This window comes from Agelaius phoeniceus, chromosome Z (genome assembly GCF_051311805.1).
Source record: "Agelaius phoeniceus isolate bAgePho1 chromosome Z, bAgePho1.hap1, whole genome shotgun sequence".
NCBI classification, from domain to species: Eukaryota; Metazoa; Chordata; class Aves; order Passeriformes; family Icteridae; genus Agelaius; species Agelaius phoeniceus.
Window position 1 is genome coordinate 61,443,169 of NC_135303.1, and position 16,843 is coordinate 61,460,011.

The following is a 16,843-nucleotide window of genomic DNA, read 5'->3' on the forward strand; positions in this document are numbered from 1 at the left end:
GTAACTATTCTTATAATGCTACTATTAGTAAGACAAAGCAACTTCCACAGAATCAAAATCCTTTTCTGACACAGTCTAACAGAAATGTTCTTGAAATAAGAACATAAGTGTCAGGCTTCATTGTGGTCAAATAGAGATTCATTTTTTTGAAGCTTATTGACATTCTCTGCATGCAGAAGCACCAGTACACCTCTTTATTCAAAATCTGAAATTTGTTTCCCACCAGGAGAGAGTTATTCAAAACTGTCCTGTCTACCAAGCTCCTATCTTACCTACTTCTTAGATTCTTTGGTTCAATGAAATAACACTAAACATCAGAGTAATTAATCAGTTTTATAACTGAAGTAATTTTGGTTTAATATTTATGTAACTATGACAAAAATATTTCATCAAAAGCTGAGCAAGACAATTTTATTTAAAAATTGTTGACTAACAAACAAGAGTACTAATCCATTTTCAGAAGATCCTCCTAAAATATTCAACTTCCATGACTCAAATAGAACCATGATGGTCAACACAAACACCTTGACTGAGCTAAAAATGAGCAAAGAAGGTTTTCTTTTGATCATCCTAGTAAAGCTCATCTTATTAAGATACATCTCAAGAGTAGCTGATCAGCTCCTCAAAATTCGTATCATATAGAATACCTTAATTTCCTAAAAACTGACTACAGGATTATGAAGCCTGTTTACTGGCATTTTGGGTAAAGTATTCTACAGCCTCTAGTGTATTTGAAACAGTCATTAGAGAGTATTTGCTAATACATTTCAACAAAGGCACAGCAGACGCATCCAATTCCAAGATTTTTTCTTCCTACCACTTCCCAACTTAACTTAAATTTTTCTGTATTTAATAAAATTTAGTTATTAAAAATAAAAACATCCTGCCACAAATCTGGGGAGAGAAGGTACAGTGAAATTTGTCCAATTTTCTTATTTAAGTGTGGGTACCTTCATCCACAGAATTTCCAACAAACTATTTTGGATATAAACTTATCTGCAAGTGCAGAGCTGAGAGGAATGAAGAAACTTGAAGTGTAATGGGCAGGGACCTAGGGAAACTTGAACTAAGAAGGAAATAGACTAAGAAAAGAGGGAGCTACCAAAAAAAAAGCACACACTATGAAAAAAATACAGTTAAATCACATGTTTTTGTAGCATTTGAAATGATCTAGGAGTAAATTGGCTCTTGCAACATATAGGAGATATATTTGACAATGGAAAAATAAGTTCAACCCCACTTTTTCAATCAAATTGAATCAGCTTCCCATGTTTTAAAAAGACATCTCTCTCAGGCATAAGTGATCACTCTAGAAGATGCACATGTGTAATCTGATGCAAAGAGGAAATGTAAATTAAAGGAGCAAAATAGCAAGAAAATTACCTGCAAAGCCACTTGGAAAGGCTACACAAAACAATAAAAAACAAAACCAAACCCAGAAAAAATAGAAGCATGATAATAAATAATGTTAAATACTCATTCGAATGCCTCAGAGAAAACAGAAACATTGCCAGGCAACAGTCATTTGACATTATTACATAAATGGTATTGGTGTATCCAAATTCCAAAAGAAGTTAATGATGAATGAACAAGCTGATAGCAACAGTGTAATTCAGAAACTGCAACTCCAGTGTGATTGGCTTTTACTCCACAGTTCCAGAAATGAAGGTGCCAGAAAGGTATCAGAAAGACATGGAAGAATCTATAGCAACAATTTTTAAAAAAGGAATAAAACATTGAAACAAAAATTAAGAAAAGAATAAAGAAAAAGCAAGTTTAAGCAGAAATCACAGAAAGAGAAAATTATAATGAATAGATTTTAATATGCAAGCGTATACTTTACATATAATCACAGCAGATCATTCATATGGAGGACTTGCACTTCAATTTCTCTGTCCCTTGAGCAGTTCAAATACACTAAAGCATATGCAAAGCACAAAGCATATGTGAAAAATAAGGCTATTTTATGGACTTTAAAAGTGGACTCTGAGAGACTAGCTATATTTGAACCTCCCTCCTTCATGTTATTGATATAATGTTTTGATATAAATTTTATCACTAAATAAGTGCCTTGAAATTTATAGTCTTCCTATGATTTTAAGTTGCTTTTTCTTTTGTTATTTTCAAATCCATCATATGCTAATGTATTCATGTGCTAAATTGTTTACTTATTAGTGATACAATTTATATGTCAGTTCATACACCAATACAGATATGTTCAGTCTCAAGCCACACAGCTTTTAGAAACTGAAAGACCCATTTCCAAACTCAAAAGTACAGACTCAAGAGTTAAGCAACCCAGGTTTTGCTGATGAGTGTACTGAAGGCAGTATAACATTGTTCTGTGATTAAGAATTTGATCCAATGCATTCTGGAGCTAGGTGTAGGAATTTGAATGAAAACATTTCCCTCTGTGTATTACAAAATTGTTTATTTTTAAACTAATAAGCATACATAGGTGATGCAAGCTACCTAAAATGAAATCAGTGCAGTACATGACTTCTGTACTATGCTGAATTATAACAATGCCTTTATTAGTACCAGTAACACTAGGATTTGAGATTTTATCTTTGTTTTTTTTTTTCTTTTGCCGTCAAATATATAGGATATTTTGTTAGCAAAGCCCTTTTCCTAACTTAGATGTTACTATCAGAGTTAGTCTTGTGGGACACAGTTTGCTGCTACCAGCCAACTAGAATAGGAATTCTTGATTAATTCCTGAAATGAATCTATACTACTTCTTGTCAGACCAGTGCAACTACTCCTGATCTGACAAGAAAAAAAAGAAGCTTAAAATTCTAACAAAATTACCTTAAGGTTCCTAGTTCTTTTTAATCATTACAATTGTTGAGTTACCAACCAACTCCATATCTTTCCTATAATAAACATTACAGATGTTGGGTTACAAATAATTCTGAGATCTCTCCATTACAAACCTTTTTACTTCATTTTCACTACCTCAAATATTCATTCATAAGAATATATTGTTTTCAAATTTGGCCTCAGCATGTAATCACTTCTTAGCACTGCATCTTTTGCCAGTTTTGAGATGTATAAAGACAAAGGTCTTCTTTCAATTAGAAGGTCATATTTAATTAAACACTCAAAGAAGCCTTGATGGCACAAAGACCCTGACAGCACACTATTAACAGGGCCTTCACATCCCCAAACAGTGACACTCATACTGACACTCGTTGATCCTGGAATTAAGACAGTTTGATCAATGGCCTTAAGTAATGTTGTATGACCAAGGCAACGCCAAAAACTTTTCCTGTAATTACCATGTTAATTTATATACTATTATTGTTTGTAGCGTAATAAAACTTAATGGTCCCAAGACGATTTCTGACACTAGCTAGCACTGTACCTATGTATAGCCAGATTTCAGTCCTGCACTGTACCTATGTAGAGCCAGATTCAGTCCTGCATCTCATGTCAAAGGCCATGGCTCATAAGTCATGGATAATTTAAAGCTTTGCTGTATTTTGTACTATAGTAATAAGAGTGTGCTGCATCTGGCTGAGATCACAGAATCATCCAAGCTGGAAGAGACCTTCAGCATCACCTAGTTTTTAACCACAGTGGCCAAATTAAGGTCCAGTTTAGCTTTGGCCCTTCTAATTTTCTCTCCACATACTTGACAACATCTTTGTAGCTCTCCCAAATTACCTGTTCATCCTTCTCTTTTTTTGTCACAAGTTCAAGCCTAAGGTCTCTCTAAACCAGACCAGTATTTTTCCGGCTGGCTTCTTCCAGCACAAATGGAGATGTAGTTAATTGTCTTCCAACAGCTTCAAAGGTGCAGTGTTTGGGATTTGTAACTAAATCAGTGCTGCTAACATACCAGCCATTGCTAAGTAGCACTGGCACAGTGTCAGGGTCTCCTGTTCCTCATGCTGCCACCTCGGCAAGTGGGCTTGGGATGCAGAAAATGTAGAGAGGGAACGCAGCTGGGATGGACAACGGGCCCCAAATGACCAAATGGGCATTTCCCACATACGCCAGGTAACAAAATCTAAGGGAGATGGTGATTTGTCTGCTCAGAGACTGGCTAGGTATTGATCTACATTCCTTGGGGGATTTATTCTCCTGATTTTCCTTCATTAAACTGTCCTTACCAACACACAAGTACACAACTTTTCTCACTTTTGCTCCTTCTATTCTTTCCCCAGTCCTACTGGGGCAATCAGCAGCCCCTGTCAACAAAGAACTGTGTGGTGTTTAGCTGCTGGCCAACCACTACAGCTGCTAGTCAACCAAGCACAAATGCATAGAAGAATATAATATACAGAACTATTTTATATATAGTATTGTGTGTGTAGTTCAATATGGAGATGTCCTTAGATACAAGTAATGTGTTCTTAGAAACTCACTTGTTTTGTACATTAGAAAAGTATATGGATGTGGTTCAAAGTATTAAACCAAAAATGAAGTGGAAAATGTTTTTTGAAAAAAGGTTAGTTTCCTAAAGAGTCAAAAGCATTATGAAGATGTCTGTGAATAATAAGAGAAATTTCAGAGAACTGAACACTGATCTCAAAGAACTCTACTTTTGTGGTAGAATATTTATTGCTGGCCGAAAGTTGGGCCAGATCCTCAGGCTGCAAAAAGGCTGACAAATATTACAACCCCAAATACCTCATAATCAACAAAACAAAACAGAATGAATGGACAAAATTACACAAAGAGATTATGTCATAAACCATTTCAGCAGCTGAAATAAACATTAAATGGAAGTATAGTTATTTGTTCCTTATTCTCTCTCTAAAAATTACTTTTAAAATACTTTCAGTAGTAATGTTTAAACTGATATCACAGCATGACTGAAAACTCTTCTATAGGGATTTAATTTTTTAAAATATGTTATTTAATATATATTTATATACGTTATTTAAATTACTGCAGCTCATTCACTTGAAAAAACTACACCTTCTAGGCATAACCTTTTTTTATCAGAAAAGAGACAAGACAAGACACAGAAACAGACCACTACAATGGACTTGGTTTGCTTAGGGCTATAACATGTAGCATTCTGACCCAAGGGAAGGAGAAAGCCTCAGTTGGTTGATTTAATTCTTATGATTCTTACAGATCACATGTGATTTTTAGAGACTCAGCAGATGCCCTGTAAGTAAAGATGTAGAGGACATACAGACCAATCTTCACCATGTTTAGTATTCAAACTTCTGTGGCAAAATATTAAAGTGGCAATAACATTATTTTACCAATGTCACACAGGTCACATTTATAAGGTGATGAGTTGGTCTTATTTGCCTGTCTACAGTCACAGTTTCTGCTGTGGTTCCAGAATTTATTAAGATACATGTTTAAACATGATGTGTCTCATAGTTTTATGTACTATGAGATACATCATGTATATACATAGATGTACTGTGTATTTTTTGAAGGAATTAAGATATTTTATTATCTTTCCATTAAGAATAAAGTAAAAAAACAATACATTGAATTTGTTAAACTCCCCCAAAATAAAAAAGATAATTTAAGAGAATTTCAAGAGAATTTAAGACAATTTAGTGATTTTAGAGAATGTTAGTGTGATACCTAAAAGCTAACAGAGATGCAAAGTTTCAAAGGCTAATTCAATAACTATCTGAAAGGAAGAAATACATCCTATAAAGGTAGATATCAGAACAATATATATGATTTAAATTAAACAGTCTTATGTTGATTGGCACTGAGAATAGTGCTCAGAACTTCACAGAGATAAGTGGAAGATGAAAGCACACATGGCTTGGAAGAACTGCCTCACCTAATGACCTGAAAGAATTCCATTATACATAAATATAGAGAAATTGCAGTTTGAATGTAAAAAATAATGTGATATCGCAGTTGTATCTACAACCTCATTTTCCATGATTTCTTGATTATTCAATTAACACAGGCAAACTTGAACACACATCAGCATAACTAAGATTCATTTAAGTAATTTAAAATATTATCATTCTCTTCTATTCTAGCAGCAAAAGCTATCTTCAGTTTTCAGTCCAACATCCTAGCCTGGCCCTGCATTCTCTGTGGCTCTGAACTAGAAAAGGTGAATTCTGTAACACCCCACACCACACATCTGAAGAAGTGTACACAGATTTGCACAGTATTTCTGTCTCAACTACTAAAGCTAAACCCATTGTGGCTTTTCTGAAAATCCTTCAAGTCATACACTATAAAAAGGGCCTGACAATTTCAGTATTTGCTTACAAAACTTGGCACTTAGTACTGAAGACCCCAAAAACCCAGGTAAAATACAATAAGCATAATAAGATACAGTGACAGGAATTAGTAACTGCATTGCATAAAATTGGATAATCTGATCCCTATCAACGGCAAGATTTGAATTTGTAAAACCATGCTGGCCTAAATTGTGCTATTCCTACTTGCCATTAGGGGTGGAAGTCTTCCCTGGCTGGCTCCCCATTTCTCCAAAATACCTCATCCTACACACTCGAGCAAAATACCTTTGTTCTAGATTGAAAACAATTAAAAACAAATGGTTTCTTTATAAGCATATATTTCTGAGTAGAAAATTGAGAATGTTCTTTTGACTGCATTTGCTTAACCATCTCAAGGTGCAGGAAACCATAGGGAAGACTACTGAAAACATTTCAACCTATATTTGACATTATAAGAAAAGGAAATGGAATACATCGTGCTATGTTCTAAAAAAATTCAATTTTTTTACAAATACATAGACAAGTGACTCAAGTCATGGACAGTTTTAATTTTAGATTGTCTTCAAAACAAGGCACATTTAAATAAAGATACAGCAATGGACTTACTATGGCCAATTACAAAATAGTTTGTATTTCAGTAGAAAATATACCATACATTCTTAGTGGTACATTCACGTGTTTCAAAATTCCCTGTGTGAATAAAAATTAAGAGGCTTTGTATTACTGGTCAGCTTTTTCTCTTTTTGTTTTCTAATCCTCTCTTGAGAACTGCTTAGCTATCATACTTTATGCTTGAAATCTCATCTTAAAAATCTGCTTTTTTTCATTAAATTCTTTGTAATACCTTTAAGTAGAATTTATTGCACTTTACTTATAGAACATACAGCAGGTACCTACTAATATGACACACCTATAGTCATTTATAATTTTACAGCTTTACAATTATCTAATCTCTCCTGTACATTAAGCTTTAGGACTGTCCAAAACTTGAACTGTAGACCCAAATGTTTTCAGACTCATGCTGGTTGTTAAATATCAGCAAACACCCCATAGTTTTCATTGTACTGTTGCTAGATTTTCGGCACAATTACCATGTTTTGTGTCCTATAACAGAGAAAAAATAATAGTTTTCTTTATAGCAGAGAATGAGTTGAAATATATATAATCAGCATGGGATGACACACAGAATATTTCTGTCAAAATAGATTGGTTTCTAAAATTCTATTTATGTGGAATGGGCAATAATAATAATTTAAAGTCCCATTTACTTCTGCATTTCAGTACTACCTCATTTATATTAATTTTTTGCCTGCTGTAAATTCTTTGGTTTCAACAGAATTTCTTCTGATTTACACAGGTACTAGTAAAACTACTATCATTCCTTTAAAACTTCATATATTACCAGTTATTTACACAGAGGGGAAAAAAAAAGGCACTGACAGAAATTAGAGCTTCACACATGTGTAGCAAGAGATGCCTTGGATCTTAGGGAGTTTATTATCTTGAACAGTTAGGGCAGACAAAGTCAGCACAGCTGTACCAGATGCAGAAAACAAAGATATTCAGGGCAGACCAAGAAATACCGAGGTGAAGCAACACTCCAAAGGTCACATAGCAGGTCAGTGACCAAGATGTGAAGAACACCATGATTTTCTGACACTCAGCTCAGTGTCTAAGCTTATGCTATCTTTCTGCAGAAACACACAAAAAGCCTAAGAACTATAAATCAGATGCTCTGTGTAAGAACACTGCACTGCTGAAACAAATGTGTCTGAAACCCAACTTAAGAGGTCATCTCTGGCATTACTTAGATTTTTAAAAATTCCCATAAAATTTACCAACTGTGTTTTCTCAGAATACTGTAATTTATTGGGTTTCTTAATGATTCAGTCTTCCTAGAACTCTTCCGACTTCTCTGTAGCCCTTTTGGCATGTGCCTTGGGGAATCCCCTTAACTCCCAGCTTCCTAAGTTATTGTGGACACTTCACAAGACCCTCTATATGAATGAGTGCTTTATGTTCTCCTTGCTTCAGCTCGCTTTCTTAGCAATTTGATTGACATACATTAAACAATTATTTCTACATGAACTCTTACATAAATCATTATTGGAGACCTTTGTCCTCCTTTCCAAGTTTTTCTAGTTTTCTTGTTTTTTTGCCAAAAGTGTTTCTAATCACTTCAAGCATAGAGCCTTTAGTGTGTACTCATGTATCCACCCCTGAAGTCTTCCAGTCAGTCCTTCTTCCAGTCAATATTGTTTCTGTCTTTCAGACCCCAAACTGGCCATTATCTTTAAACAAAGCACCTTTCTAGGTCCAGCAGAGAATGGAGTAAAAGCTTTAAAAAGAAGTCTTTCCAATCCATTTAAAGAAATCCCAGATGGATCTAGACACTTCCAGGAAGTGCAGTACAGAGTCTCCAAGCAGCACCTAGATGATCCAGCTGATCCTGTTTCAATCCCATTCTCTGCTGAACTTACTCTGATTTTAATTTTTTTTTACTGAGGCACAAATGGAATTTTTTTGAAGATTAGTGGAAACAGTCTTCAGTTCAAGTTTGTTGGATCTGTTCACATGGTATCTACAACTATAGAGTCACAGCCTGTGAAAATGGCTCTCTTGCATGCTAGGAAGAATGAAAATAGCCCCATTATCAACAAAATCACCTGTGTATGTCAGATATGCATCTAAACTTTGCATGAGATATACATGCATAGCTACAAAAAACCGACATACCTTACAACTTGGTTACATAATTGAATCATCTAAATCAACATCCTTAAATTCTTAATACAGAATTAGGTAACAAGTAGGATTTGTAAACATTCAATATATTTTAAACTGCATCTGTTATGGTCTTTATCTGTCATAGTCAAAAAACCAAACTGGACTGCTATCCTTCGCAGTCTAAAAAGCAAAGAATAAGTAGAGTATGGACATGCTTTTCAACATCTTCCTCTTTATTCTTCCATTTTATTTATCAAGATTTTTTCCATTAAGAATTCTACAGTATATGCTGTTCCTGGCACACTGTATGTATCACTAACCATATGCCTCCTGTAAACCATAAGAATTCAGCCATTCACTTAATTCATTAAAATTCACAAGGCCTATTATTCTGTTTACAGTCTAATAGATATTCACTGTCACTATTCAGGCCTCTGATTCAATTTGCTTAAATCCCAGATGCAGAGTAATCCTGATGGAGATTAGCTTAATTTATCACCAATTTCTTCTCAGAACCAAGAAAGGTTGATATTTCATAATAAAAGCTGTGTTTCTACTTTTTTTCTTGAAGTAGCATGTACAATGAAGAAGAAGCAATAAATGCCTAATTTTTTTAATGGTGATATTTTCTCAGTTACACAAATTTTGCTTTTCATATAGGATACCATCTTTTAAGGTGTGTATTCTACAGGTAAGACTACCGATTCTCGTCATGGTGGAACATATTCCTGGAATCAAATATTATGCTGATTCTGACTGAACACAGGTTGACAGACTTATCATGCACTCCACACAATACAAAATAGTCACTCTGGGTATACTTTTCTAGGTAAAGTGTTGACAGTTTGGAGTGTAATAAATGAAATATACTTAGCTTTTGGATCTCAAGTGCCTCAGGGGGGAGAATTTTCTAGCAACTTGAAGTCATATTAAAGATGTCCACTTCCAAATCAAAACTGACAGTGCTGATTTATGTGATAATATCTGCTGTTGTTTGCAAAATGTCCCAGTGACTTACTGAAGAAATCTTAGTTTGGTCACACAACACTTCCAAATAGGCACAGTTCAGATACAGTTGCATAAAATTTTCAAAATAAACCAGATTTCATCTGTACAGCATACCATAGTTCTATTTCAACAAAAAGTTAGTCTGGTTTTGCCAATTATTGAGTTTTACAGTCACCCATTATGTGCTTCTTTTATCAGATACAGAAACAAATGATCATTCTGCATCTGATCTTGGTACCCATCTGAAAAATTATGTTCCCCGCATCCTGGACCTGAAGACATTGGAGCACTAGTACTGCCAGGAAAACTGAGTCTACAGGGTTTGAGAATATATTCAGCAACAGCAAAGTTCTATGAAGAACATCTCTTGCTGTCTCACTGTAACTGGAGAATTCTGAGAGTCACCTGCAAGGATTTCCTTCCATCTGAAGATCTGACTTTGTGACACAAAGTAAAGACTGTAGCAATATATTTGTGATGCTCTCATGTTATAACCCAACTGAATAACTGATAAAAACCAACTGAATATTTCCCAAATATCCGTACCTTCCAACCCATTCAGTTATGTCTAATATTTTTGAATAGTTTTGTTTATAGATAAAGAGCAAATAGGACATGATCTCTATACAGCTATCCTGAGAAGAACATATTACCTAGCAATGCTCTATTTTGAGCCAACACAGAACAGTTCAAGAGAAAAAGACAAGGATAGTAAATAACCAGAATTTGCCAAATAAGGGGATTTTTTAATATGGCTAGTCATTAATTACCAATTATTTGCAACAGGAAAAAGTTTACATAGCCTTCTCAGTTAGCACTGCCACTAAGGGGCAGTCCCAGCATCTCCAGCCTACAACCATGTAAACCTGTCCCTGTTCTGACCTTCTGTGATACACAAAACTGGTGTTGCGGGCTTTTAGAAGGTTAATTGAATTCTCATGAACCAGCTCACAATCAACCCAGAAAATGTCTATGATGACATTTGAAAAACGGAGTAGGGAGGAAGTTGCGTAAGGGCAGAAATGAGGAGTGAGGCTCACTCAGGGGTGTAACTTTTCAACAGAAGCATTAACTTACCTAAACCTGTATTTTGAACTACAGCCCAAGATAGCAGTGAGGAAATATGCCATGGCAAAACTTATGTCAGTATTCAAGATAAACTGCAGAAAGGTAATAGAGACTGATATATATCAGGATGTAAGATAAACTGACTGAATGACAAGTAACTGGCAGAACACCACTTGGCCAAGCTGAGGTGAAATAAGTCCTCTGACACACGTGGCTGCTGAACATAGATGTATGTCAAAGAAGAGAGTGAGGGGGAAGTGCACCTAGCTTAAGCCCAGCTCTGAGTAGCCGAAATGAGGGCAGCTGTCTTAAGAGGGTGAGTGTTAGATCCCAACTTAGATCCATTAAGCTTGCCAAGTGAACTGCCATGGGTCTTGATTTTGGCAGTCAGTTTTATCAGATGGTTGTACTGGAGACCTACCAAGAACAATGCCAGAACACACCAGATGTGCTCTGTGCTGCAGAGGGTATCCTCAGTGGAAGGCACACAAGTCCCAAATGACAGAGGTAGTATGGAAGTAAGAAGCGCACTCAACTGATTTCGAAGCATTCAGCTGCCATCACCTATTTATTACCACCATAGCTGAATACAGATGCCTTATCAAAACAATCCTGCTCAAGGTCAGAAAAGTTCTCATATTCTCATGCTCAGACAGGCATCATCACCGCAGAGTAAAGTGAGTTTTGCTGATGGACGAGTTGAATGGGACAGATATCACTACTGAGTCTTGGCTTACAAAAGCCTCTGAGAGAAACATAGGGTCACTCAAAGTCTAGAGGAAGATAAAAAAATAGAACATGCCAGAAAACAGAACTCATGCAGGAATTCAGACAGTTTCGTAATAAACTAGTATGTTCTACTATATTTTCTATAGAAATCCAGTCAAGCAGTTTAATAGCAATTTTTTAACTTTATCCAATGGCTGTTTTCAGCATGAGTTCTCACAAGTACTGCAAACACACAACAAAGAAAATTTTGCTCTGGTTGCTGTGCTTCACATAACTGGCAGATCCACCTGAGGATCTGACAGTACATGTTATAGAATATCCTGAGCAATGGTACACCATAAAAATTGAATGTATGATTCAAAAAGAATTTGTGGTGCTGAAGGAAGCAGGGGGTGGGATAAAGACATGAGCTCTAGAAAATGCACCTGAAGTACTATCAGAGCCACCTGATCCCTCTTCCAGGTAGTTTGCATTTTTCTGTAATAAAACTGCTTTATTTGTCCTAGTTGATATATTTAAAGACCAACTTTCATTATTAATTCTTAGTCTTGATATATACTACATACAAATTTTACCATGATATAAATTGTAAGGAAATGTTTAATAATCAAGTTTAGTTCTGGTCATTAGGGAACTCTAAAAAGCACCTACATTTTAAGATTTATTTTCCAGATCGACTGCATGAGCTAATCCATGCAGTCCATTATTTTTAATCCATTTAACATACTATTGATACTGCATAGGCTATTTTTTTAATCTGAACATCTCAGTAGTAGGTCAGAGATCCCTAAAAAAAGGTATATTAAAACAAATAGTAACCTTTATCAACTGACTTGTACTACTTTCCAGAAAAAAAAACCAGATTTACTCAATACAGGTCGCTTTCCATAAAGGTACTCTAATAAGTGTAACTATACTCCTATGCTTTAATACTTTAATAATTGAATTTCTTATCAGTATTTTATTCAGAAATCAGGTCAGATTAATGAAATAAAATACTGACTTTTCTGAATATTGACTCAATATTATCATTTTTTTAGATTCTAGGCAGTGTTGTAATATATATGCACTAACTTTGAATACTTTTTCAAAATGAGTATCAGTAAGAGAAATATTTCTTAACCAGCTCTATAAAGTGGTAAGCTATAAAAATTCTAAAAATCTTCTCTTGGCTACTAATAGATTAAGGATGTTGCAGCATCTTCATTCCAGACACATTCCTACTTCATTCCAGACACAAAACGGAAGTATCAATTTTATCATATTAATTTTATTTATTTTATATTTTTATTCACTCTATCGTTACACAGTTACAAATTTGTTTTATCTAATAATAGATTACATCTCCCCCATAATAGCTACCTTAGTAGTAGTACATTTGTAAATCTTGCCTGTTTACTGCAGTTCTTGGCCTTACTACACAAAGATTTCCTCTTGACTTCTTCAACATCTTATTCATTTTTTATATTCCATTGGAGCTTATATTTTCAGGTTATTATCTATAATCCACTTTCCACTTTGTTTATGTTGCCTTTTATTTCTAAATATTTTGCTCTCTTTCCACTAGAATGAAAGAGATATTTATAATGAGTCACCATCTAATTATGAAACAGTATTTTTTTGTTACTTAATAAACTCTTACAGTCCACAGTTTCTATTAATATTTCCTACTAGCCTTTATCTTCCTCATAACAGCTTTGGAAAAATGAACTGCTCAGAATTAACCTATTTCAGGTGCTCTGTTGGCTCCCTCTGAAAGTCATTCTGCACAAAATACCTGATTCCTATCCCACACTCCAACAAAAATAAATCCAATAGTCCCTTAAAATATATTGGATACAGCAACCTTTGTTTACAAGCATTCCTTTCAGTATTTTTGGAAACTAATGATTTTAGCTCATTGCGTAAGGGTCCCAAACTGGGGTGACCACAGCAATACAACATTTTATAACATTCCAATACAAATATGTGCTTAATTAGTAAGTCATCACCTCTACAGTGACCCACTGGTGTATATCAGATTTCTACCACAAGCCTCTTCCCTAGGTTTTGTAACTGATTATCTTGACCCAAATAGATCCAGGATCCTGTGGTTCTGTATTATCAATAACCTTAAAAGCAAGTAACACTGCCTGCTATAAACACTCACACTCTTCTCTAAAGTTGCCCTCTTCTCCCATTTATAGCTGTAACTAGCAGCAACTTAATTAGCGATTCAGAAACAATTTAATTGTTGGATGTTAAAAAACCCCTATATAATGTCACAAGAGATGTGGAATGGGTAGAAAAAGTAACTGCATTCAGTTTCAGAATGAGGAGAAAATTACACTTGCACTCTAAAAGACAAGTAAAGCCTATGAAGTGACCAGAATAGCAGACAAAGATTAGAGGATCATATAATTTTGTTAACCTGTTTAAGTGATATATATATATAGGTGAAACTTGATCTCTATATAGAAAAAACTATTTGAATTACTGGAGCTGGAGTGAGCATCAAGGTCAGGGGACAAAAACCTGACAGCTATCCAAAAGAAAAGAAATGAGGCAGACCAGACTTCAAAAGAAGAGCTGCACTCTAGTGCTATTTTTTACAGTAAGTATTATCACAATATTTCATTACAACATCAGAAACATAAGAGATATTTTAACAGGATTTATGTCATATTCTGGACAATTCCACTGAATTGCTAAGGATTTTACTTTTTTACGGTGGTATATTGTTAATAAAATCTGATTTTAGCACCCAACTAAACAAACTAGTTTACTTATAGACATTTTCTTTTAAAAAAATTGTTCTGCAGAGGAACAGCAATCAGCAAAACTGTTACTTGAAATATGCATGCATATTCTTTATATTCAGGCAAAATTATTATTATTATTATTATTATTATTATTATTATTATTATTATTATTATTATTATTATTATTATTACTAATACTACTATTATTATTACTATTATTATTATTATTTCATATTTACATTTTTCACATCTAGTGTAACCACAAAAGTGCTAATGAATATTCATGGTAATTAACAACAAAGCTGTCATCTCCTTCAACAATGAATGAAGTTAAGATAATAGTTGCTAATAGATCCTGCTCACTACTTTTACTTCTGAGAACAGAAGATCTTTTACTTTCTCATTTTCTAATTTTTGAAAAACTTTTCATTATGGAACTATGTAAAATATTGATAGCATGATTTTTTTATCTCCCTCTTTCTGTAACTGCTACTTTCACTTTATTCAGTGAAAATATTCCAAAGTTCTTAGCAGGCTGAATGGAGACTGAATTGCTTCTCTCCACCATCAGTGACATAGGAGTACCTAATTAAAAAAAATAGATAATACATTAGATTAATTCAGGATTTTCTATATTTAGCCAAAAATAAGCATGCAGCTGTGGAAAGAATACCTATATCTTCCTCTTAGAGTAAGCATTCAGTATTAGAATAAACTCATGAAACTTTATAGTCTGTTCAAGAATAGGCAGCATATTTCTGAATGAACAGGCATAATTATCAGTTTTATACCTCTTTTTCAACAGTTACATCAAAAGGCAAACAGAAAATATTAATCACTTTAATAATAAACTTTAAAAATAAAATATCTAATTTTTTAAATAACATGGATTTTTTCATGAAAACCAGTCATTATTTTCACCTTGGATAAGTTAGCTTATGAATTACTTGAATTTCGGATTCCAAAGCAATATCGAACATTGTTCAGTCTTTTTTCATAAGGAGATTTTTATGAACTTAACAACAGAGCTGAACATGGGATGATTTCAAATGCTAAAGGTCTGAACACTGCCACGTAGAGTGACTTTATATGCTTTCTTTTTCCAGTGCATCAAAATACCATTACCCTTTACTTTGAATGCTTCAGTCTTGCTCAAACATATCTGAAAGCAGTTCACTTCTACACAAACCAAGAGCAGAAGAGAAGTAGCTGATTCATGGGCTAATAAACAATAGCCTTCTTTGAAAGTTGGTATACAGTAGTTATACACTACATTAATAAAATCACACAATATTCTGAGTTGGAAGAAACCCGCAAAGATCGTCAAAGTCCAACTCCTGGCCCTGATCAGCACCATCCCCAGGTGTCACACCATGTGCTCAAGAGCATTGTTCAAACCTTTCCTGAAGTCTATTAGGCTGATGTTGTGAACACTTTCCTGGAAGGAATATAAGGAAACAATATCCTACATACTGTTCTTAAAACTGCTTTCCATTTTGCAACATAGAGGCTTCCTTATATAGTACTTTTAACACAAGAAGCACATGCATATGGAAAAGGCAGTAATTCACAATAATCAATAGATATGAATTATTATATTAAATGTGTTGGGAATTTATTTGCTGCAAAGTAATCTGATATGAAACTAAGCACTTTCTTTTGGGACCAAGTATATGTCAGCCATATATAAAAAGATGACCAATAAAAGTTGTGGAAGTATTTGAAAGTCTGGGAGAGAGGTAGTGATTCTTTCTCTTTATTCAGACCTGACACCAGAACACTGCAGCGACTACAAACACTGTTCCGGAACAGGAAGTGCATCCAAGCCTTGCCTAATCTTTTACATTTTCCTTTCAATCAAAAGCACCTTTGTTCAGGTGAACATTCAAAAGAAAACCAATATTCAAACCTTCACAAATATCTTGAACTCTTCTACTTTGTCACTAGTGAGCAGCAGCTCCTTCTGTATAGTTTCCAAAGCCTGTGTACTCTGCTTAGCTAAGCCATGTAATTGTTGAGATGCAGCAGTTTCAAGCTCAGTCATAGCACATTCAATCTCAATCACTTCTCTCTAGAGTTTAGTAATCTTGAGATCCTGAAAAACATCCACAGAGACACAGCAGTGATATGATAAAAGCTGATGGGGAGGTATGGTAGATTTCAAACGAATGAACAACCAACCTCCTACACCATAGGTGACATCACAGAATATTCCACTTGCAACATATAGTATGTAATTTCATGGCAAAAAGTAATTTCATTTTCAGTCATTATGTCCATGTTTCAGTATGTAAATTTCAGAAGTGCGACTGAATTACATCAGAGAGACAGATTACAATTATTCTGCTATTTTCCCCCTTTCTGTACTGAAAGTTAAAGCTG

General features: G+C 34.6%; 1 protein-coding gene across 1 annotated transcript in view; it reads right to left on the bottom strand.

Moving 5' to 3' along the window:
* CNTLN (centlein) overlaps positions 1 to 16,843 on the bottom strand; it is a 180,616-nt gene that overhangs the window by 10,378 nt on the left and 153,395 nt on the right. The window contains 1 exon segment of the mRNA XM_077172188.1: positions 16,371 to 16,556. Coding sequence (XP_077028303.1) covers positions 16,371 to 16,556 — 186 coding nt within the window.